The following is a 25668-nucleotide window of genomic DNA, read 5'->3' as shown; positions in this document are numbered from 1 at the left end:
CCCGACACACCTGGAGTTAAAGTCCCTTGAACTTCTGTCTAGGCAGAATCTCAGGAGAGCTCAGGAAGAGGATGATGCCATTGGACCAGCCATTCAGGTTGTCAATCATGGGAATTGGCCAGATGACAAGAACACCAACCCAGAGCTCTTATGTCTGAAGAGAGAAACTGGAAAGTTGTCAATGAAAGATGGCTTGTTGTACCGTTTCAGCAAACAATCATCAGGAGAAGAAGTCTATCAACTTCTCTTGCCAAGAAAGTTCAGAGAAATGGTTATGCGGGCTATGCATGATGATTTAGGACACTTTGGGCAGGAAAGGACCATAGAACTACTCAGGAGTAGGTTCTTCTGGCCAAAAATGTTTGTAGATGTTGAGGAGTACATAAAAAATTGTGGAAAGTGCATTTCTTACAAGACCCCTCCACAGAAAGCTGCTCCATTACACCAGATTATAAGCCTTGGGCCTATGGACCTAGTGTGCATGGATTTTCTTTTCATGGAACCAGACTCCAAAGGGTTTAGTAACGTACTTGTAGTCACAGACCATTTTACACGGTATGCTCAGGCTTTCCCAACCAAAAGCCAAAAGGCCCAAGTTGTGGCTAAGATCTTTATATATATATATATATGTATATATATATATATATATATATATATATATATATATATATATATATATATATATACATATATATATATATATATATATATATATATATATATATATATATATATATATATAATGTACAAAGTATAATGTACAAAGTATACTTCCATAAGGATCTATATATATAATGTACAAAGTATAATGTACAAAGTATACTTCCATAAGGATCTTAGCCACAACTTGGGCCTTTTGGCTTTTGGTTGGGAAAGCCTGAGCATACCGTGTAAAATGGTCTGTGACTACAAGTACATTACTAAACCCTTTGGAGTCTGGTTCCATGAAAAGAAAATCCATGCACACTAGGTCCATAGACCCAAGGCTTATAATCTGGTGTAATGGAGCAGCTTTCTGTGGAGGGGTCTTGTAAGATATATATATATATATATATATATATATATATATATATATATATATATATATATATTGTGTGTGTGTGTGTGTGTGTGATTTTTTTAAAATTTGCTTTCAAGCATTAGGTCATTCACTTACTTTCATTACTCCTTTATCTTTCCTAGGGTCTATGAAGCTGGGAGGATGGATCTGGGAACAATGGACGGGATGCAGGACACCCATACACTCTCTCTCTCACACACACACAGAGTTTAGCAATTTATCTTACCCAAACTTTAATTGGTAAACTTGATTAGGCTTTTTTTTGTCACAATTAAAATAACTGCATGTATAACCCACTGATTCTGTGGTTCTGTACTATATGTATAATCATGATACTCTCAGTATTTCAAGAAATCTGAATACATTCATACACACACACATATAAATAATGATAAGCATATGTAGGGGTTATTTATCAAACAAAATTATTTGTTTAATGCTTAAATTGCAAAACAAACTCATTTCCCAGATGTTTGCATTGTAAGATATCCAAAACTGATTATTAAGAGAATGTTGACACAGCTTTCATCACTGTATGCATTAATACAGACAACAAAGCAGCTTCCTTTACAAGTGCACTTTAATAAAAATACGTTTTTTTTGTTTTTTTTTAATAAAAAAATTTAGAAATATATTTGGTACCTTACAGTCTCAGAGTTCTTAATCAGTTTTGGCTTCTGATAATAAACATTTCCAATTAAAGAAAGAAAAAAGCCTTATACATAAATACATAAACCTTATTTTTGGTCACCAGTAAAATCACGCATTTGGTTAGCATTCTCACCCGTAATTCAACCAATAAAAAAAGACTAATGATCAGCCCAACTCTGCTTATCTACATCATAGCTCAGTGTTCTTGACTTTATCTTTAGGTAATTCACATTCTTTCTCAAAATCACAGCCACCCAGGAGGTCAGAATAGTGGTTCCTGACTGTGGCATACAGTGGTGAAGGGTCACTTATGTTAGGAAAAGTCATTGGTTTCTCATTGAGGAAAAACTGGAGCCTGAGTCCGTCTGTGCATTCATACAGGACAAAGAGCAGGTTTGCACTGTAAGGCACTATTTGACTGCTGCGGAACTTGCGGCTGTGCTGCATTGGGAAGTTATTGGCAGTTAGAGGTGTCTCGTCTCTAAAGAAACCCATCAGAGACAGCAGAGGCAGCAGAGTCTCACCATGGCCCACCTGGATGGTAACTGCCTTATTGACCACTCCAAACCTGAGTAACGGTAATTAAAAAAAGAAATATTTACATCCAGTCTAAATTCAAAACTGAAGAGTCAAGAGTTTTAGATCTGGATTTTAGATTTGAAGAAAATCAATAAGGCATTTCAAGAAGTGTTACGGCTGATCGGAACAGACAATACATACCACTTACTTTAACTGATACTGTTTTAAATATAAGTTCAGTACAAATATAGACAAAATGTGCATGTACGTCAGAGTCACATATCACAAATGAACAACAAATGAGTAAATAATAGCCTTTAGGTCATAGGTAATAATCTGATCTTCTTTAGCATGTTCTCAAACTGGTCTGACCAGCTGAATACAACAATGCTACATAGCCTTGTATATATTCCAACAGCAGCCTACACTGATAATATCATAGTTTTGATACATTTATGGAATTGAAAAACTTTGTAGGTTTGGAATTAATTTTATTAATATGTAATTTAAAAAAAAATTAAACCCTGCCTCGCTGAAACTGACTACCTGTAGTCATAGGACGCTTGATCAAGTCTTCTGAAGAGGTCATGAAACAGGACACAGCTTGATTTACGGTTGATTTCATGGCCGTATCCCCTTTTCCAGTACTGCTTCAGGTCATTTTTGTATTCAAGGACCTAAAAAACAAACACAGAACAAGCTTCTCATACCAGTGGCGTAGCCGTTAATTTGTTTTATTTAGAAAATATGCTTAAGGACATAAACTGTACAGTTTTAAGTGTGATGAACTCATCCATTTTAAGTGGATATCAGACAGTAGTAGAAGCTCAATTTTACAGTCAACTCATTTCAAAATAAAATACCTTTATGACAGATCCACGTGCAGTTAAATGATCATGCTTATAATGCAGTTTAAAATAAATATTACCCCATGAATCCAGTTACACCAGAATAAATACATAATATGCCTCTGGTGTATAATCTAATAACTCCCTTAGCCCTGTATTATGCATTAGGCTAAGACTTTGAGCAGTTTGTAAACAACGACTGTCAATTTAATTCAGCGAAGCAAAAGCGATGAGCGATAAGTAAACAAGAGTTTACAAGCAGAAACTCCCTGAGACAACATAATAAATGTAGAAGAAACCCAACAGTACTGGCGGAAATTCATCAGAATTTCTTCCTTTACAAATATATGCTGTTGAAAGTTAATTTTTTTAAAGGACTTTCAGTGGTAGTTGGAACAACTTGGAACATTAGTATTGTTTTGAACGACACACCCAAGTGTGGCATCCATATTAAATACTACTCAATACTCAAGTCAATGACCAATGAACAACATGATTGTGAGGTAATAGGAGTTTAAAATACTTGCCTGCGCATCCGATTCATCCAGCAGATTACACCATGGAGAATTCCTAGACTTGATCGCAAACTCATAGGAGCACAAGAAGAAAGCAGCTTCAACCAAATCTGTGGGGGAAAAAGACAAAGAAGTAAAGTAGTTTTCCTCATAACACCACACAGTTACAGACTTCTCTTTTCTAAAGTGTGATTAAAGACAGAATAATTATTACTAGAACTATTCTACTAATCTACTGACTGTTATATTATTATAGTAAGAAGTTGAGGCAACACAACTAAATAAAATGTCATTTTAATTGACTGTATTAAGCAGCTAGTGACTGGATAATGTTAGATAATGTCATTCAGACTCTAGGGTGTTAGTGTGTGACATTTAAGTTATTATTTTTTAAATCTCTAGTTTTTAAGGAAGTATTTTTTGTTCTTTTTTTCCCTCTAATGGCGAATTGTGAAAAGATTACCTCACAATTAATCTGACAAAGGAGCAGTTTTATTCTGATCCATGAATGTATACAACACGGTGTGTGCTGCTGTATCAAAATTGGCTCATATATTGTGATAAATAATTCTCAGTATTCTATCAGATTTTCTGAAGCAGGCTATTTAACTACAAGCACAAACTTTCAAACAAATGTTTTATTTTTGATATTTTTAAAGCACTACATTTTTCTAGTAATACGTAGTAAATATTAAAAAAAACTAGAAACTTTTTATGGGGGCACGGTGGCTTAGAGGTTAGCACGTTCGCCTCACACCTCCAGAGTTGGGGGTTCGATTCCCGCCTCCGCCTTGTGTGTGTGGAGTTTGCATGTTCTCCCCGTGCCTCGGGGGTTTCCTCCGGGTACTCCGGTTTCCTCCCCCGGTCCAAAGACATGCATGGTAGGTTGATTGGCATCTCTGGAAAATTGTCCGTAGTTGTGATTGCGTGAGTGAATGAGAGTGTGTGTGCCCTGTGATGGGTTGGCACTCCATCCAGGGTGTATCCTGCCTTGATGCCCGATGACGCCTGAGATAGGCACAGGCTCCCCGTGACCCGAGGTAGATCGGATAAGCGGTAGAAAATGAGTGAGAGAGAAACTTTTTATGGTCAGTCTGTTGTTAAATCCAGGGTGTTCCTGTGTAAATTTACTTAAAGTTGTTTCCTGAACTAGTTTTTTAAGCTAATCCTGAAGACTCTCTGTATGCAAGAGGTTTCTCCATCATTTAAAAAGAAGAATAGTGTTCTGTGACATACTGTTTATTTACAGTATAGGAGGCTCCTCATCCTCCTGCTATATGGGGAAAGTTTTTGGAAACAGGAACAGAGGAAAGAAAGTTGATTATTATAATAAAACACATACAAGGTTTTTCTCAGTAAATTGTGGTTGTACAAAGCTCCTAAACTGAAAACAATAGCTCAAAAATCATTAACACATTTTCTTTGCAATCCCCTTGTTACATGTTTTACAGTCAACTAGCTACTGAATTCAGTCCTGGAATAAAGAACTGAGATACCAGATGGGTCCTGCATATTAAACACTTAACACATAAGGATTTATACTGTGTAATTACAGTGGTATTTTAGAATTATTACTTGTCACGTTGTGCACCATGGTCCCAATAGAAACTTGGATGAAGATGCTCTAGCAATACTACATACTACTACTATATAGACCTACATTTAAAGTAAATGATCAGTGAGATTCTGGCTTCTAAAGAAAAGAGAGATGCTTAAGAATAATAAGGATCTTTTTCCTGTCCAGTCTTTTGTTTGCTTTTCACCAGCTGTCCCATCATCCTATACTGTTCTCCTGTCGGTTGCTGTTAGATGAGTAGTGTTGAAGTGCTCACAATCTGAGAAGAGCATTAAAAACTATCGGAAACTACCAGAACATTGTTGTTGGCCACCTTTAGTTGTACAAGCACTAAATTGTTAGAAATTCACAAGCAAAGAATTTTTGTACAATGTACAATGAATGACAGCGAGAACAATTCAAGCTGAAAACCATGCAGATTATAGTGAGACCGTACAAAATCCTACCTGGTGTTATCTGAGAGTGAGGAATCTGTAAGCGACCGGCCATCCGCCTGCAGACTTCACCCATCTTCGGAGATGACTTGAAGAGATTGACCTCCTTCAAGGCGGTCTTGTTGTTCTCGATGCCTTCAACGAATCTTTTGCACTGATCGAAGAATCGCATGAGTGAATCATTCACATAATGTCTGAACCCCACATCTACAAAAATAAAGGCGTGAGAGGGTTGAAAACATGAAGAAAAAATAAAAATAAATATGAAAGCTACTACAGTGTACCATTTAGACTTGGTAATGAACGTGCTGGTGTGTAACCAAAAACCACAATACTACAATATTATTATTACTCACTGCTACATACTCCCTACTGAAAAAAATCTGAAAATCCATTGCAGGTTTCTGTTGGTTTTGTAAAGGCTTGTAACAGTTATTAATGACATTTCATCATCTTCATTTGGGTTGTTCACAATTTAAAGTGTCCTAATGGTTTAATAATTAATGTGTGATTATAAACCCGGGTGAATAATTTATTAGTACTCTAACTGACATGATAAGAGTTGTGTAAAAGAAAAGACATGACTCAGAAATTACTTTTGAAACCACTTACTGAACCTCATCGCTAAATATCTTTCCATTTTTCTAGTTGTTTCCCATCCAGATCCTCAGTGTACCACATGAGTAGATGTTGAACATACAGCGCTGACCAGTATTTACACTGGTCGGCGCTGTTTCTGTTTATTGTCTTTTGTGTATTGCCTTGTAATATTTTTATTTGCACTGTCTTTTGTCCCACACCGTCTTATCTGTCTTGTTTGTCTGTTGACCTGGAGAAACGTTGTCTCATTTCACTATGTACTGCAACAGCTATATATGGTTGAAATGACAATAAAGGCTTCTTGACTTGACTTGAGGTGTTTATTTGTCAAATCAATGAGCCACTGGCTGGTGTCGGATAACTCAGATCATGAAGGTGTTGGTCTTTCATGCTTATACAGAAGGGAACAAGCTGAATGTACTGTATCTGTGTCAGATTTTTTTTTAACTTACTAGACACGTAAAAAGAATTAAAACCAGTCAAAAGATGGAATGTAATACACCCTGCCACACACCTCAGTCCTACTTCTTCCTCAGTGAATAATCTCATATGGATACGTTCGATTTCTACCTTTAGAAGAACTGCTCCTGTAAAATATGACCTTTATTCTGTACGTCCTTTCGACACACAGTACTGTTTGAAACAACGATATGAAGTCCAGCTACCTGTTGTCACCCTGTCAGGTCTGTTTAAAGGTTTCTGCTCATGTTTTCTCATGGAGTTTTCCCTTGCCACTGACTGCATCTGGATTCCGGTAAACCTGTTTTGTGACCATGATTATCGTTGATTATTGAAAAAAAAATCTCTATAAATCAAACTGAACAGAATTGTTTTAACTGTTAATATATATATTTTAACTATATATATATATATATATATATATATATATATATATATATTTTTTTTTTTTTTTATAGTTAAATTAAGGTTATGCTGGTGTTTTACCTTCTACACCCCAGTGTTTGTGGAGACCCTCTTGGAAAGCCTGGATGCTCTCCACACACCTGTGTTTGGAGCTGGTTATAAACTCCATGCTCTGGCTGTGCAGGTTTTCCTCTGAAACCAGTGTCGGAAACGACTTGCTCAACCTCACGGCCAAATGTCTCAGGTCATCTTTCCCTTTCTCTACTAGTCTGCCGTCCATATCCTCAGTGTACCACATGGGCCACTTATTTTTAATGTCACTGAGCCACTGCTCAGTTCCGGACGCATCAGTCATCACCACATCATACAGGCGGTGGATCTTTTTAATGTTTTTGGTTGTAGGGAAGCGAGTGCCGTGTCGGATCAATGCCAGTAAGTGCACTGCCTGGCAGTCAGCCACTGGGGGGCGCACTGCAGACTTGTTCACATATAAAATATCGTCTATTAAATGCGGGTTCACTTCCTCATATCGACCTTTGGTTCCGAAATAAACAGCGATGGCTGGTATGCTCGAGTTTGTGAGCTTACAACAAGAAGCATGGAACATGATCACATGTATAAAAGCTATGACAAAATATCTGTTCCTGCACGTTGCAGATTTCATCTTTAAAATACCTGTTCGATATGAAGCCGACAGCGTCTTGTTGTTATTGTTGTTATTTCGTACCCGTATACAGGAGAGCCCCGCCCGATTGGGTGATACATCATTCTTCTACGTGTTCAATAGGTGGACCTTTGTTGATTATATAAAAACAACCAATCACAAGCAGAAGGCTGGATTTTCCGAGCAACAGCCGGTAAAATTGTCTTCCGGGTCAGAATGCCATCGTTTAAAAAAAAAAATCATTAAATATTATTTTATTATAGTTGATGTAAAACAAGAAATAAATAAGCAAGTAATCTCATACATGTATGTGTAAATTATTAACTAATTATTAGGTTGAAGTTAAACTCTCACTCACTCATTTTCTACCGCTTATCCGGTTGAAGTTAAACATTCAATCGTTTAAGCCTAACTGCATTACTAAAACATGGATACTAGTATTGCCAGTAGATGGCAGTAATGACACTTACTTTCTAAAATTTACAACTATAAAGTACAAGTTAGAGCAAAAAATTTTCACAATAAACTTTGGGTGGAAAAAATATATATAAATAAATTACACAATCAATCAATCAATCAATCAATCAATCAATCAATCAATCTTTAGCCCTTGTATGGTGTTCGTATCTTTGTTACTCAGCCAGTGTTCGTGGGTCTGGTCGACCCGCTGCATTTTTGGATTTTTAATTCAAGACAATCAAAAGTTTTATATTAAAATACTCTACAGATGTTTCCTTCATCCCAATTACAAGCAATATAAACAGCATCACATTTTTTAAGGGCTACTCGTTTTTTTGTTGTTTTTTAAAATAACGTAATAAAATGTAATAAAAAAAATAAAATCAAATTTAATCAAGTTATGAGTGGAAAAAAACAACAAATTTACAAGGAAGCAAAGTTGTTCAAAACTATTGATATTTATGAATATGGGTCCCAAAAACCCGAACAACATACAAGGGTTAAAATAAAATAGCACTAGCAAAATAATTTAAAAAAAATACGCAATCATAATTTTTTTTTTATCCAATTAAGAAAGGGAAATAGATTTTTTTAATAAACTTTATATTTGTTTTATGTTTATTTGTATATATGTTTACAAGTATGGCGAATTGTCCAGTCATGTAATTTTTATAGATCAAACGTATTTGTTATTCTGACATACAGTAGTATCAGATACTGTAACTGTACAGATTTGTAACAAAAAGCATTCATGAACTGTGCATAACCCTGAGTGAAAATAATCTAAAATATTTTCTACCAGCAGATATACACGTATGAAAGATTAATATCAACGTGTCTATAGATTCGATTTTTTTTCTTCCTTTTTCTTTTCTTTTCTTTTTTTCAGTAATGATGTTTAACCTTGGATAGGAACATCACAAGGCCACCACACTCACACCAATTTACAATCACTTTTGAATTTGCATTCAACTGTCAATGTAAATTACAGAGCATTTCCCATTGAGTCTCCTGATGTGTATTTACAAGCCAGTAATGTGGAAAAATAGCATGCAATTACTAGTTAAATGTGCATGAGGGGACAACTGTTCCTTTCATTGTACATCACTTCAGACCGCACCTGAATGTAGACCTGAGTCCTGCATGTAATGTATTCCAGTATTTTGCATTATTGTTGCTAGAATGACTCAGGGAGTCTTATTCGGTATGTAAATCCAAACAAAAAACGCTCACAATGTGAGAGATAACGTAAGCATTATCAAAGTTAACGTTAAGCTAGACAAATAGGCCACCATTTATTATTTTTGAATAGGAAGCAATAGTTTATTTGACAGCTGTGTGATTAATATCGGGGACAGTGGTTATTGTGTTTCACTTTGCTTTCTTGTCCTTTTTTTTTTTTTTTAGATTTTAGCAGCATATCTCGAACACTTTTCACATAAACCCATACCCTTTTATTTAGCTGCTCGTACAAGTTACTCACTTTGTATAATTACCATATATATATACACGTGTGTATATATATATATATATATATATATATATATATATATATATATATATATATATATATATATATATATATATATATATATATGTGGTGTGTGGGTGTGTGTGTGTTTTATATATATATATATATGTGGGTGTGTGTGTGTTTTCACAAATATATGGATTTACACACACACACACCCACACACCACATATATATATATATATATATATGGTGTGTGATATATATATATATATATATATATATATATATATATATATATATATATATATGTATATATATATATATATATATATGGTGTGTGATATATATATATATATATATATATATATATATATATATATATATATATATATATATATATATATATGTGGTGTGTGTGTGTGTGTGTGTGTGTAAATCCATATATTTGTGAAAAATACTTTTTTGCTCAGCACAGTGCACAGTTTAGGCTCGCTAAGATAATTACTTATCCCTGAGCGTTTAATGCTGGTATGTTAATGGGATTTCCTTAAAAAAAAAAAAAAAATCACAGCAGCAGAGAGAAAGCATTTTATTTTTGTTTTTCTTTCCTCTGTGAGTGACTGAGAAAAAAGGGAAAATTCACAGCAACAGGCTCTTCCTGAGCTGCAGCGGATATGTTCTTTGTTCCTCATGCAGGATATCATTCCCACCCAGGAGTCTCTGTTTTCACCAATACATAACACACCAGCAGAGTCAACACTTCCTGCCCTTTTTCTCTCCATGTATGACTTTATTTAGTGCAACTTTTCTCCCATTTGGAACTTTTTAGAAAATAAACCTTTTCCAAAGAAAATAAACTTTTTACATGTTTAAAAAAATAGTGACAAAGTACAAAAAAGTGACCAGGTCCAACATTTGTGCTGTTTTGAAGCATTCACTAACCAACTAACTAACTAACTAACTAACTAACTAACTAACTAAACTAACCGTGGAAGAAGGCAGGTAGGGTAGCTCTACCTCTTTAAATTTCTTATGTACTTTTGTAACTAGTGGAGTTTTCCCATGTGATCATTTCCTTCCAGAGTATCAAGAGCAAAGTCACCTTTTGACCATGACTGTAATCCCATGTGACTAGCCTGTAAAAGGGCACTGTTACATGTCTCTAATGTATGTCGCATTTTCCTCCTTTCTTATTCTCAGATTCAAATATATAGTGCTCTAATCCTGTTTCTTTCTGAGCATAACTAATTACCATTCCATAACATGTGAGTTGTTGAACTTGTTGAACCATTCCAATGCTTTTGCATTTTACAGCAGAATGCCAAGGTTTTTGTTCTGCCAAGCCTCAGTGGAGTTGAATATTGCCCAAAATGTTTAGGAGGATCTTCAGAGTGAAGCACACACATTTGCTGAGCCTCTTAGAAGAGAAAGTTAAGCTCATTTGCTTGATCCTAGAAGGAGAAAATTGCAACAGCATAATAAAGAGTAGAGCTTGGAGGAGCTTCATACAGCTGATTCACGCACAGAGAAAGACCCAGATGCACTATCATTAGTGTCTGATTCTCTTAAAATGAGTAATGAGGCAACAGTGGCAAGAGAGTGATTATAGTCCACCATCTGCATGTCTAGATGTTTATTATATAATGCTGGAGTGGGGCTCAGTGGCAGCAGTGTAAGCGGTATAAGCTGGTATTAAAGTGGCCTTACCAAAACTAAAGTCAAGCCTAACAACAAACAGCTGATGAAATAATGAACATTCTGCTCTTTACAGTGACTTCATGTAAAAGTTTGTTTAGGTTTCTAAACAAGCCATATAACATAATCTATCATCTGTTCTTATTTCTTATCATTTAATTTCATTCTTTTCTTTTTTTCTTAGAAAAATGGAAGTTCTCAAAATTGCTCTAATACACAGATCAAAGTGACTGATCTGTTCACCATTTCAGTTTTACTTAAAGTTCTATGTACATACAAGAACACATGGAAGGTTTGACCTGATTAAAGGATACACATATTGAGTACAATGTTAGATACACAGTTCACCAGAAGTGCCAGGGGACCCTGGTGACATATCTGAAAATATACAGTTGACAGTGAGCTTCGTATTATTCCTTTGCTCCTGAAACACAGGACCTGATAAAATCCGTTAGGTGGACACAGAGCAAACATCTTTGAAAAATGCTCACATTCATGTGTAATCTCAAGAATTCTTTTTTGTATCACATATGCAGAAGTGCCTCCCTGGCTGCTGGGTGTTGAATGGGTGGAAAGGTGGGGTTTGTGTAGAGCTACTTCCCATTATTGTGGAGTACTTCTTAGGACATGAACTGTGTGATTTTAGCAGTTGGGGAAGAAGAATTGTGACCATTTTCTTTTATGTCCTTTTATTTTGAAATATTGGTGTTTGAAGTATTGAACTATTTTACATATATATGATGTTCTAATGTTAAACAACAAAACAGAGAGATGCGATTTTAACCTACGGCTGGAAGGATGTACATTAGGTAAAGCACGTGGTAGGTGAATGCACACATTGAGTCTGAATGACTCATAGAGTACAGGCTGCTATACAGTAAGTGAGATCACAACACCTCTTACACAGGAATTAGTCAGACCTGTCCATTAACTACACCAATTCCTGTAAGTTATTTGGTCATCAGTATGTTTAGGGATTCTCAATCTGGGCACCACCCAAAAATCCTACAGGAATGATGAAAACCTTATATCACAGAAGCATTTCATTCCACATGTATAACTTAAAGGCAGTTAGAAATCCGTTAGGACACAGTTAATGATTAACATGAGAAAAGTTCTGTATTTAGTGATCTAGTATTCACAAGCATTCAGCAATAAGTCTGAAAAAATGTTTTTGTTAGGTTTTACTAAACATGATACAGTACACAGTATGTAGGAGTTTGTTAAACCTACATCCATTATATATAATAACATAGAACGTGAAATATAAAGAAGAAAATGATATAAAATAACGGGATTCCACCATGTCTAAGAAGTGTAGGTGAACGTTACAGTGGAATGATGATAAACAGGGACATTCAGCACTCACGTGATTTAAAAGGATCTTTTCCTGAGCCATACTACTAGGGGCGTGGTTAGAGTTGTGATGTCACACCTCCTCTGTTCTGTATCTGAGACTCTGTCGCTTTTTCAGCTTATCACCGTGGATCACACACTGGATGTGAGAAAAAAAACAACAAAAAAAAAAACAAGTGAAGTGTTTGGATGTGCACTGAAATCTGACCTTGCTTTCCGAGAAATCTTCCTTTGGACGCGTTAAGAGGATACTAAGAGGATACTGTTGCTCCTGCAGTTTGGCTGAAGACAAACGTGAAAGAGGGAGAAAGTCAATAAACAGACTGTCTGACCTTGTGTTTGGGTTTGTTGTTTGTGATAAGCTGTTTTATCTTCGATCTTTCACCCGACCTGAACATGGATGAGGACAGTAGAGGTAAGGCTACGTTTTATTTTATGTCCATTGCTGTGGCGGATTTATTTATAGGGGAGGAAAACAAGCGGTTTTTTTTATTAATAGCACGTGTAAATATGGTCTTATATAATGTAAATGCTTCTTTAGCTGTAGTTCCTGTACTGCTTCCATTATAAAAGGTTACAGACTGATTGAAAAAGTTTCTTCTTCTTCTTCTTCTTTATTATTATTATTATTATTATTATTATTATTATTATTATTATTATTATCAATAAGAAGGTGACAAGCAAAATAAAGTGTATTATACATAACCCATAAATATCATTTCCTCGGTGTAGTCGGTGTGCTTTATGCCGAGGGAGCAGTTTATAAAAAATAATCTGTTTTCCATGTGTTCATTTCATTAATTTTGCTTTTTGTTTCAGTTATTGAATAAGTTTATTCAACGCTAGTATTAAGTCGGTTGTGAGGGCCACTGGCTCTCAAAGTGAGGTCCATGATCATTTTAATAAAACCCTTAAATAATTGGAAAACAAAAACATAACATAAACATAAATACAACAATTGACAACTTGGACCTGCTCTTTCTGTGGAAAATTCATCAATAAAAAGATTAAATAAATAGCCAGAATATTACTATACACACAGAATAATGAGCCTGATATTTGAATATTTCAGAAAATAATTAGTTTTTTTACAGGGGACTCTAGCTGCAAAAATCGTAAGACATTGATTTGATTACAGTGTGCTGTAAGTCTGTGGCCATTTTTAGTTCTTTAGGCAAGTCATCAGCATAGGAGAAGTCTATGTATTTCTAGAAAAATCTACTATATATTGCCAAAGACGTTGTGGACACCTGACTATCACACCCATATGTGGTTCTTCCAGAAACTTTTAAAATGATGGCTGTGCACCAGGCCCGACCTCCCTAATGCTCTTGTGGCTGAATGAACACTAATTCCCACAGCCATGCTCCATTATCTAGTGGAAACCCTTTCAAGAAGAGTGGATTAACAGCAGAGCAGCAACTCAATATTAATGCTAATGGTTTTGGAATGTGATGATCAACACTCAGCTGTCCACATACCTTTGAACATAAAGGTAATATTGTAATTTGATGAGATATTGTGTAGGCACATGCCCGCTGTAATATCTGAACAAACAGAATGAAAGGTGTGAATAATTTGTTGGGACGTAATGAAAAATGATAATAATGATAGACAAATATCACAGATTTCAATATATCATTATCTGTCTTTGAAGCCTTTTCAAAACAGATGACATTTAGAGATAAAACAAAACAATCTGATTTTTATTTGGCTAGCATTGAATTCAACCATCATAGCTCTCACTCTACTCTGTTTGTCACCTTTTCAGCAGACTAAAAGAAAAATGCTTATTTCCTGTAAATTGTCACCCCTGGATTTTGTGTTGCTTTAATAACATCATCAGTTATAGCATTTTGTTAAAAATACAACTTATATAGTTGTACTACAGTATCCAGCATTCTAATGCCTGTGGTGTGTGTGTGTGTGTGTGTATCAGCAACTGATGAATTGTGAAGCCAAAGTGAATGTCTCCTTCATTCCAACATTTTCATTGACTTCCTCAGTGCTACAAGAGCTTGTGTGTTTTATTTGGCTGTGGAAAAGACCAAATGGAAAAGCTTTCTTCCATTTTCTTTGGCAGGAGGTTGAAAAGGTTGAAAAAGAAATGCTCTGAATTAAAGCCATGCTGCATGGGCAACCTGACAAACTGTCTCAGTGGTGTTTTTTTTTATGTGTAAATAAACTATGTGTACAAGCAGTAGCTAGTGTTACCAATAGGTAACTTGCACCAATGCACGGTCTAGTGAAGTTTGGCAGTGATCTGTGCTTTTATAGAAAACTCAATGCCACTGTTGTCTGGCTCTCCTGAGGGTGCTGTCTGGCACAAGATGAGACCCAGGCAGGAGTCATCACCTCATTAATACTAATTATATGGAGCGTCAATCCTGACCCAACACACTGACAATTGACTGTTTTGTATTTTGTTTAAAGATGCAGACCCTTTCAGTAAATTTCAGCTTCATCAGTGACATTTGTTTTTGAAAAGTCAAAAACGATCTGAAACATAACAGGATCTTCACTTAATAATGAGTGGTGTTTGCACAGCAAGAAAATGTTTGCATGTCTACTATATATAGTTTGCATGTATCAGCTGAAGCTTTTGAATTAATTCCATTGAGAGTTTTTCCTGCATTTGAAAAAACAGACAAAGGAGCATGTGAAGTGCTTTTTGTTGTCTCAGTGACACATATGGAACTGCTTTATAGGAACATTGGCTTTTAAGCTGTTTTCCCAGCAGGAGAGGGAGATGAGTGAGGTGATGGCATTTTGTGTGGTTGTAATATCTTCATTCTTGACATAGAAGTAGAACAGGAAAAACAGAGTTTCTGTAACAGCTCTTGATTCTTATTGTAAAAAATATAACTAGGTTCAAGTTTTTTGGCTGGTACAATAAGCCTTTCTCTGTGTCTCTTTTAGAAAAGGGTCCTCACAGAAGATTTTTTAAAAAATAAATGCTCTGTTTTTATTTTTTTCATAATAAGCTCCTACTACAGGGTTTATGAAAGCTTATAATTGCATAGAAATAGTTAGCCTGTTTTCTTTGCTAATGGCAAGTTGAATTAGAATCAATTTCAGAAAGTTAAAGCTAATGGTAAATATTGGTTATTTACAAAATTATTTGCTTCTGATTAAATCATTAGCCAACTACTACTGTATATATGAGTAGATCTCATTGGCTGGATATTTCTACTTGCATTGCATGTGTAAGATTTTCACGCATTAATTCTACTTTTGCATAAGTTTCATTTCATTGTATTAGTTCCTATTGAGAAAAGAATCTCCTCTTTATTTTTTTTCTTTAGTTTATATATTACTATAGACTAGATAATAACTATTATAAGAAAAAAGGGTACTTTAAATATTTATGTAATTAAAACATGTATAACACAACATGGTCATGGTCAAGGTTGGTATCATGTTAGATTTTATGTCCTGAGAGGAACGGTTCATCTTCAAACATAGTCACAAATTATAAAATATTAAAGAATCATGTTTATTTGAAGTTATTACACTGGTCTGTTTGATCTTGATTGAATTTGATTTGTGTTGTTTTGTTCACACACAAAGGACGATAATGCTGAGAATTCTACAACAGTATATGTGAAGAACAGATCACATATACCATGAGATGTAACACAGCAAATATTTGTATTTATTTCCACAGTATTTTTGCTAATATGCTTGTGAAATGAATGAATGGCTGTGACAAATGCAAATCAGAAACTGGTAACAGTGTTTTATAGAGAGCTAAGCTCTTTTTTCATGTCCATCTGTTTTACTTGTTATTCCAGTGCATAAGCAATTAATGCAGGTGCTGCTGAACAAACACAAATTTGCCACAAGCTAAAACCTTTTAATTTGCACATTGACCTCTAAATTAATTGGAATATGTGCAGAGCAAATAATAGTGATTTTACTGAGAATCCAGGATGCAATAAATCTTTTTTGAGAAAAGCAATCACATGAAGTCAGGACACTCAGGAGAATCCTCCAAGCCAAATACGCTCATCTCGGCTGCTTTCATCAATCCAATTTGACATCATATTGAATTACTCAGGTCTCATATCTTGCCCATGAAAATGGCCCCCCATGAGACTATCCAACCCGTTGCTAACATTAGTCACCTAAGAATGACCTCACTCAGTGTGTATCTCTTTCCGGAATTGACAGAGTATATTACTCCATATTCTTGGAACATGGAACTGCGTTTAATCCGAATATATGATTTTTGGGAATAAAAGTTGAAGGTAGTGTATAATAATATACAGATTAAGAGTGAAAAAGTGTATAGAGGGACTAAGGACATGCAGTGAAGTTTGTTAAAGGCACTGATTCACTGTTCGGTTAAAGCTGTTAAGATTACTTTGCATTTAATTTGCATGGCCAAATCTAAAATCAACTCCTTTTACTCATTGTTCTGCATTTCACAGAAGGTAATTAAATCATTCATTAATTTGTTCATTGTAGTGAAGCATTTTATTAACAGTCACCATTGCATTTCTGTATTTTTTGCTTGTATTGTTAAAAACGTTGGCAATATTTGTCACAGTTTATTGGGTAGCTGTTTTTTTGAAGGTCACTGGGTATGTAATTACATCGTTATGTAATTACACAATTACTGTTGCATCTTCAAGGAAGGTTTAAAGCAGAATAGCCAATACATGAATTATAATACTCTATCAGATAGTGTATACATTTCTCTAACCAGTCTGCATTATTGACTGTGGTTTTGGCTTCATGTTACAACATCAGGATATCAGGCAGAAGTCATTGTCTTCAATTTCACATTTAAACATTTTGAAATTATACCTCCAGAGTCTTTTCAGTTCCGTATCTGATGTTGGAATGATGGTAAAATATCACTGAAGAAGGTAAACTGATTTCTACATCCAGCATAGATTTGAGTTACAATCGGATACGTCAGTCCATAAGACAGGTATCATGTGTTGCCGGGCAGACCAATTGATCTGATGATTTTATCTTCTGTTTTATCCAGTAAGCATCATTTCCTTTATAAAAGAACAAAGAGTGCTTTGGAAGGAAATGGCGCACCTTTATACTGTATGCATGTTGGACAGCTTAACATTCTGTTATGTAATGAATAAATAGGCTTTTATTATGATGAAATAAATCCTCTTAAAGAAACAAAAGGAGGTTAAAGCAAATGATATTGCTTTGTCTTTGAGATAAACCTTTGATGAATGTTGAACTTTTTTTCATTCACTGACTACTTTCCCTCAATTGTAAAGAGGTGGATGGTGAGAACAGCAGGAAATCCCACATTAGCTCACTTATGAGCTTTTTTCCTAATGTGTGTCTGTTACAAAAATGTGTCCATCTCTGTCTGTTACAGAGATGGACACAATGTTCTTAAATAAACTATATTAGTTATACAAACACATTCCAGACTGCCAGAGATGCATTATTTCCTATAATTTTATAAAATAATATGAATTAATTACAATTTAACATTTACATATGTAAAGCTACTTATAGTCTCAGGTATATTTTTAAAAAGTGACAAGTTACAATGATTGGTATTTTCATATAATACTAAATACGAGCACATAAATAGATTTGAAGGTGAGTAAAAAGTGTGGCACAAGCAAATTTGTTTCCGCCTCATTTGACCATGACCCTCTGTGCTTCCTTAATTCCTGTCATTTAATAGCTCATAGTTTCCTCAGACACTGTCTAGCATTAAACTAAATTATTCTGTCACTTCCAGCCTTTCCAACCGGTCTGACATTTCACTTACTGTCATTTGACACTTTATGGACAAATGGAACTGGTTTCGAGGAACTGCTTCACCTTATCGTTGTTTTTTCCCTAATGTCATTAGATTTTCTCCTTTCTTTCAACAGTCCCTGAAGACCTTTCTCTAGCAGAAAGAGATGAACTGTCTAACATTCGACGGAGGAAAAAAGAACTACTAGATGACATTGAAGTATGCATGATTTAAATAACAGTTACATGACTTGAGAAAGAAATCGAACCACCATAAAGGCTCACTCTCTTCTTTGTCTTGCAGCGGTTAAAGTTTGAGATTGCTGAAGTGATGACAGAGATTGAACAATTAACATGCATGGGAGAGACGTACGTGTGCCGAACCACCGGATATCCCCTTAAAATGACTGCTTGTGCTGTTAGTTTATTAGTACTTTCAGACGTTTCATCAATAAAAAGTTATTTTTTCTTTTTCCATAGAAAGACCACACAGAGGAATAAGCAGATGGCTATTGGAAGGAAGAAATTCAATATGGATCCTAAGAAGGTATTGGATTAGGTGGTACTGATATGTTTTCTCATTAGAAAAAGATGCTAAGATTTCATTAGGGTATTTATATATTTATATTTATAGGGTATCCGGTTTCTTTTGGATAATGATCTTCTGCAACACACACCTGAGGACATTGCACAGTTCCTATGCAAAGGAGAGGGCTTGAATAAAACAGTCATCGGAGACTATTTAGGCGAAAGGTAAGTCGCAGCATTGCTTTAATGCATCTCCATTACTGATACTGAATCACGTGTCCTCTTATAGTCTCAGCCCATCAGCGCACATCCACTGATAACATACAGGATTGTTTAATATGGTAACACATATTATATTTTGTAACACAGCTACAGAAAACTGAATTTTTAATACTGCCCGAGGTTCAGTTTTCAGCCCCACTGGGATATCAATACAAGAGTTTCCTTCAGCCTGAATCTATTCCTTGAAGACATATTTCCAGCTTCATTAGATTGATGTAAAACTGGCTATGTTCCCAAATATTCTCCTACTGAAATGTTTGACCATATAACCAATAATCTCGTGTTGGAGATGTTTGTATGCGTGACATTGTTAGTAGCGTGTGTGTGTTAGCAGCAAAGCATGGAGACAAACCCTTTCTATCATGTTGAACATTTCCTAAAGTATTTAGGATAAATAACATAATAAATAAACTTTTTAAATGAGACATTTCAGTGCGACCTTCACTAGGATTACATTATACTTTATTATAGATGAAAATCTTTCATCACATAAAGCTTTTCCAATTGACATAGAAACAAATAAACTTTTGCTGACTTTTGGTTTAAGAGTTACATGCAGTTTAGGGTAAATTCTAGTCAAACCAGTGCACTAGATAGAACGGCCAACTTGGTAGCCGAATCTCAATAGCCATCTCCTCTGAATGCATGTGTGGTTTGTATAGACCAATGTGGTGTGTAAATCTTCAATATTCATACTGTATGTGACCTGACCAGCCCTCATCCCAACACCACTTCCATACAACGATTTTACTGTGAACAGTCTGTGTACAGGTAGATTAATTTATACAGACGAAATTTATTCAAAAAGAAGTCTTTCTTTTCATTGGCTATATTTTGTAAACAGTGATGAATTATTTACTTTTGGCAGTTAAGTCAAAGCTAAATGCATTTGTATTTGCATAGCTCGCTTATCTGTTATCGCTGAGGCTGAAGGTACATTTAGGCTGTGTAATGAAACTGCTGTTAATTAGTCAGTAAATTTGTATTTTTTAACTACTGGCTTTATTGCGCCTCTGGAGGTTCTATATGCTTAGTTCTTTTATAGGCAGGATTATTCACAGCATTATTAAAAAACGTACATTTGTACATGTGTAAATTTTCATATTTCTATTTTTTGTTTGATTAAATTGGTGAGTGTGTGAACTCTTAATGGTTCTGGAAATGGATCATTTTATAATTTTTTTTTCCTCAGGGATGATTTTAACATTAGTGTTCTACAGGCCTTTGTGGAACTACATGAGTTTGCAGACCTCAACCTTGTGCAAGCTTTACGGTGAGCAGTGCTTGTCAATATACAGTAAGCTGTAATTACAAGTAATTCTAATGTTCTGTTAAAGATACGTTACAGAATATAAAATATATGACTACAATATATGGCTATTTTAGTCACATTTCTCATATAATATTTTTCCAGAAAAAAACTAAACATGCCAAATATTTCCACTGTCATCAAATGCTGTCTTATTTCCTCTCTCGGTCAGGCAGTTTCTGTGGAGCTTCAGACTCCCTGGTGAGGCTCAGAAGATTGATAGAATGATGGAAGCTTTCGCATCACGATATTGCCAGTGCAACCCAGGCGTCTTCCAGTCCTCAGGTGAGAATCCTAGTGACAGACCTGAAAAGGATTCTCCAGGCTTTGAACAGCTCAAACAAATCACAATTACAGCTATGATCAAAGTTATTTAAGAACAGTCTCTTTACAGTCAGCTCACATGTGACCTGAATAATTTAGCATTTATACAAGCACTAGTTACATTCCATCTTCTATAGGAACGAATTAAAGGAATTTCTAATGACTGCATATCCTTTGAGAAAAGAGCCCTCTGGGATCAACAGTGCTGAGGTTGGCTTAGAAACAGTGTGAAGCACTACAAAATGCAGTTTTGGCAAGAGAAAAAGGCCAACGTGCAAGAACGAGCCATCGTTTATTTAGAAATGCTCTGTGCAAATCCATCAGGGTTTTTTTTTGTCCAAACAGGTTTCTTTAAAATAGGTTCACAATTAATTAACTGGAGTGGAAAGCAGTATATTGTGTCTAAATTCATCATAGAGTTTGGGTTTGGATGAAAAACTCTGCCAAGCTCAAGGATAGTTTCTGATTTCGCTGGAAAATTCTCTAGCCATTTCCAGAAAGCTCTTTATTAAATATTGACAGTGTCTTTGCTCCACAGACACGTGCTACATCTTGTCATTCTCCATCATTATGCTCAACACCAGCTTGCACAACCCCAATGTCAGAGACAAGCCAACTGTCGAGAGATTCATCTCTATGAACCGTGGCATCAATGAAGGTGGTGATCTGCCTGAGGAGCTGCTCAAGGTGAAGCTTCGCAGAGTAACAATGATAAGAATCAAAAAATATGAATGTGATCTTAATCCACACGTATTCTTTATTCAGCTGGTCTTTCTATATGTCTTATTTTCGTACAGAATTTATATGAAAGCATTAAAAATGAGCCATTCAAAATCCCTGAAGATGACGGCAATGATCTGACACACACGTTCTTCAATCCAGACAGAGAAGGTTGGCTGCTTAAGCTAGGCAAGTCACACTGCTATATTCCTCTAATTATATTTTTTCACAGGTAGAGAAAAATAATAATATGATAAATGAAAATAAGCAGAAAAAGGCCAAACCGACACAAGAATTTATAAATGTTGTAGTGGCCACACCAGGGATTTACACACTGCTTCAGCTGAGAGAGGCACAGCCTTTTGACTGCAGCTGCTGGGTTCTCTCTGAGGACCTTTATTCTCTTCTCTCACTTTTCCCTCTTCTTCTTTTTCTCCTCACTCAGATTAAGTGCCATTTTTATTTCACTGAAACAAAATCCTGTTTTTTTTACCCCGGTTAAATTATACTCTTGTGCCGTTTGTTCTGAGCTGCTGACTCAATCTCACTGATTGTTTCCACTGTGCAAAAAAAAGCAGGCTCTTTTATTAGCCCCTGTTGTAACACATGATATTTTACGTTCAGCATATTTTCTTTAGGATGCACATCATATTCTGTGAATCGGATTAGTAATTTGTACAGAACGCTTCAGACAAAGCAGCCTGTTACAAACAACAGCATGAAACAGCAAGTGGGGTTTTGTTTTTGTGTTGTATTTGTTAATGCATGACCCTGAAGTTCTATACAATCACAAAACTATTATTCTGTACAATATGAACATTAGATTATAAATTTAAATCATGAAATAGTGAGCGAGAAAATGACCTATTAAATGGGATTACGGATTATTTTCTCAATCTGTTAACTGGAATTAAATGATCAAGTGTGATTTTAAGATATTGAGCCATATGTTCAACACCATATGTTTCATAATTGTGTTTGTTTAAGCAGTACTTTGAGGTAAAAGGTCTCACGTATATTCAGTGTCAAATAAAAACATACATATTTGATGTTAACTCATTTTTTCAAACGCAAATAAACATTATCATTCAGAGTTCTCATTTGAATTTAACAGCTAACTATGAAATACCTGGATTATTACTGCAAAGCTTTATAACCACAATTACTATTTACAATTACTACTAATTCTGTAGGCCTGACATATTATTCATATTGAAGTAAGTATTTTAAGCATGTTATCACTGACATCATCATTGCTTATTTCTCTCACAGGAGGAAGGGTAAAGACGTGGAAAAGGAGATGGTTCATTCTTACTGACAACTGCTTGTATTACTTTGAATATACAACAGTAAGTAAAGCTACCAAATGGTGATATATGTATAATCATAAAAATTTAGGAGAAAAGGAACGTTAAAGAGGTCTAATCAGTGAATTGGACCTCAATATAATCATATGGCATTACTTACAGTTGAGGGGTGAGGAAGTAAATTTATGATTCTGGTGGTTTGGTCTTGGCATCCTTCACAATGTGCGGTATTAGTTTGATCGAAATAAAAAAAAAGTTAATATGTCAAAGATTGACATTTTTTAGTACAAATTTTAACTAAATGGTCAAATATATGCATATAAAATTGTGCTAAGAAAATATATTATTTTAAATGAACCTGATTTAAATCAATGATTTATTTATGCAGCATGAAAATGATGTATGAAATGTTCATACACATGAACTTGCTTTGACTCGGTGCCCATTACAGCTAATCCAGTACAGCTGTACCACATGAAAGTTCACACTAAAACAAGTTCAAAGCCCACTAACATAGGAGAGATGAGCTGGCAATCCTAAAGCAATCACCCCCTGCTGTGAGTTCTTGTGAGTGACAGGAAATTTTCTTCCAGTGACATGAGCCAGATTTATAGCAGTTATAATAATAGCAGCTTCGTGTGCAGTCAGTTTCTTCACCGTCTTAATCTCTCGCTCTCATAAACAAGCTGCAGAATAAAGCCTTAAATTTGCTTCTGTATTTCCAGGACAAAGAGCCTCGTGGGATTATTCCACTGGAGAACCTCAGCATAAGAGAGGTGGACGAGCCAAGAAAACCAGTAAGCATTGCTATTAGTGATCCTGTCATGAAGGAAAATGATTTCTCATTTGAATGACATTATAAAATGTAACACTTTGATTATCATCTTTTAGAACTGCTTTGAGCTCTACAACCCAAGTCATAAAGGTCAGGTGATCAAAGCCTGTAAAACAGAAGCAGACGGCAGGGTTGTAGAGGGAAACCATGTGGTGTACAGAATATCAGCCCCTACTCCTGAGGAGAAAGAGGAGTGGATCAAGTCCATCAGGTACACCTCATCACAGTTTCTAACATGTGGTTTGTTGTAACTTTATACATTCTTATCCAAGTAATGATAATGCTAGGTGAAGAACACAGCTAAGTGTCAGAGGTACTGGTGTACACTATGACTTGTCCACACTGTCTGACTGATAAGAGTAAAGTGCATGACAGACCAGAGCTCTGTGATAGTGGATCTTCTGCTGGATAAAACAGCACCGATTGTTGCAGAGAGTTAAACTAAACTAAGCTACACAGATTCTTCCAATTCTGTCACTCTTTTCCTGTGGGAACTCAATCATCCTTTTTTCACATTGAGTGTTTCTGGAAAGAGCTTTAAAGAATAGCTTTTAGTTGTAAAGACACAGCAGATCTGTATCTGCATGTGAGTATTTAAGGTCCCATGCCTCAGTTTTTACAGTGATTTGTGACTGGTCCAGTGTGCACACAGATGGTTTGTGCAGTTAATGCTGTATCAGCAGGTCCTGTGGCACTGCTGGGAACCGTGAGCCATTTTTCCTCTTTAACCCTTCACTACTAATAAAGAGAAAGTGTATTTATCTCATGTTGGCAGTGAATAAAACATTACATAGTCCTAGAGTGCAGCATTGTATTTCTTTAGCCTTATAACCAGGATTTTCTATATTCATTGGAACCTCTTATGATTTACAGGGCCAGCATCAGCAAGGACCCGTTCTACGAGATGCTGGCAAGCAGAAAGCGGCGAGTTGCCACTAAGAAGTGACAGCAAGATGACCTTTACAGGTGTACTGATCTCTAATAGAGAGTCTATTGTCTGCTCATCTACAGAGGAGCTTATTAAATCCTAAAGGAGGTTAGCTGCAGGACACAGAGACTCTCAGACTCACAGAGACATCAAAGACTCTCAGCAGTAAAACTCTCCATGCTTGGTGGATACTTAAACGTGGGAATCTGCAGAAAAGCTGAAGTGTTCATCACTTGTTGAAGGAAAAAGGACAGACACAGTACCACATTGCCCTCTACTGTTCATCTGCAGCAATTACCACACATTCTTACTAATACTGTATTATAGTATATTCTAAAATTGGTCTCTCATTCTCACATTAGTATTATAATTATCTTATTGACACCTATTTACCTGAGAATAAATAATAAAAAAAACATGTAGTGCCATAGTGTCCATTAAACAAAAGGCCTTTCAGTATTTTTTTAATTAATCTATTATTTAAAATTATTTTATGACTACAGATGTATCATGCGATCAAAATCAGCAGGACTGATTATGTGAGGTTTTTCCACACAACTATACTTTGTTAAAATTGTTTTAAGTCATATAAGCAAATGAAGGATGTTGTGTCTGTGATGCCTTTAAAGTTTTAGTGAAACTCAGTCTTTGGTTACAGGATTTTATTCTAATAATCTACGACAATGTTGAGACGATGTTCAATTGTGTCGGTCTTTCTGTGAAGCCATGGAGCTACAGTAAAAGTCCAACTGAAAATGGATTTTAAAACTATTGGCCATTTGAATTATGAATATTTTCAGAAACGTAAACTAGTCTTTTAAATCCATTAGTGGTCATTGGTTATGGTCCATGAATGAGTGCTTATAAGTTAAATGAGGCAAAGGACCAGTGGGGGTAGGTATGGGTGGGGACTGGAAACTGGCAACAAAAACCCAAAATGTGAATATGTCTACTGTGAAAACTCAAATTGAATGAGTAATAAATAAAATA

The 25668-nt window shown here is 35.5% G+C and overlaps 2 protein-coding genes across 3 annotated transcripts; one reads left to right on the top strand and one right to left on the bottom strand.

Annotated features, from left to right (window-relative positions):
* Positions 1–1654: 1654 nt before the first annotated feature.
* On the bottom strand, positions 1655–7822 carry minpp1b (multiple inositol-polyphosphate phosphatase 1b). Its single transcript, XM_060860588.1, has 5 exons — positions 7149–7822; positions 5616–5810; positions 3606–3703; positions 2777–2907; positions 1655–2279 (listed from the first exon to the last, which is right to left on the bottom strand). Exons 1-5 carry the CDS (start codon positions 7729–7731, stop codon positions 1901–1903), a joined length of 1386 nt encoding a protein of 461 aa, XP_060716571.1. The 5' UTR covers positions 7732–7822; the 3' UTR covers positions 1655–1900.
* A 4985-nt stretch (positions 7823–12807) lies between these two features.
* cyth3a (cytohesin 3a) lies at positions 12808–25623 on the top strand. 2 transcript variants are annotated; one of them, XM_060860582.1, is made up of 14 exons: positions 12808–13130; positions 13998–14210; positions 18583–18665; positions 18750–18814; positions 18926–18992; positions 19080–19198; positions 20448–20528; positions 20737–20849; positions 21427–21575; positions 21686–21797; positions 22881–22957; positions 23641–23712; positions 23807–23961; positions 24624–25623. In XM_060860582.1, the coding sequence occupies exons 4-14, from the start codon at positions 18777–18779 to the stop codon at positions 24694–24696; spliced, it is 1056 nt and encodes a 351-aa protein (XP_060716565.1). In that variant the 5' UTR covers positions 12808–13130; positions 13998–14210; positions 18583–18665; positions 18750–18776; the 3' UTR covers positions 24697–25623. The 2 variants fall into 2 exon arrangements, with proteins under 2 accessions (XP_060716565.1, XP_060716562.1); XM_060860579.1 differs by lacking the exon at positions 13998–14210.
* The last annotated feature ends 45 nt before the right edge of the window (positions 25624–25668 follow it).

The sequence above is a fragment of the Tachysurus vachellii genome, chromosome 2 (assembly GCF_030014155.1).
Source record: "Tachysurus vachellii isolate PV-2020 chromosome 2, HZAU_Pvac_v1, whole genome shotgun sequence".
In the NCBI taxonomy this organism is placed as follows: Eukaryota; Metazoa; Chordata; class Actinopteri; order Siluriformes; family Bagridae; genus Tachysurus; species Tachysurus vachellii.
Note: the sequence above shows the minus strand (reverse complement) of the source record. Positions and strands in the feature narration are given on the sequence as shown.

Bases quoted from the DNA above. Each gene is read 5' to 3' on its own strand.
- cyth3a (XM_060860579.1), top strand. The intron at 20,850-21,426 runs GTGAGAATCCTA...TTTGCTCCACAG, and splicing joins AGGCGTCTTCCAGTCCTCAG to ACACGTGCTACATCTTGTCA. The intron at 21,798-22,880 runs GCAAGTCACACT...TTTCTCTCACAG, and splicing joins AGGTTGGCTGCTTAAGCTAG to GAGGAAGGGTAAAGACGTGG.
- minpp1b (XM_060860588.1), bottom strand. From the start codon at position 7,731: ATGAAATCTGCAACGTGCAGGAACAGATATTTTGTCATAGCTTTTATA. The intron at 5,811-7,148 runs GTAAAACACCAG...TTATTTTTGTAG, and splicing joins CAAACACTGGGGTGTAGAAG to ATGTGGGGTTCAGACATTAT. The intron at 2,280-2,776 runs GTAGTCAGTTTC...ACCGTTACTCAG, and splicing joins CAAGCGTCCTATGACTACAG to GTTTGGAGTGGTCAATAAGG.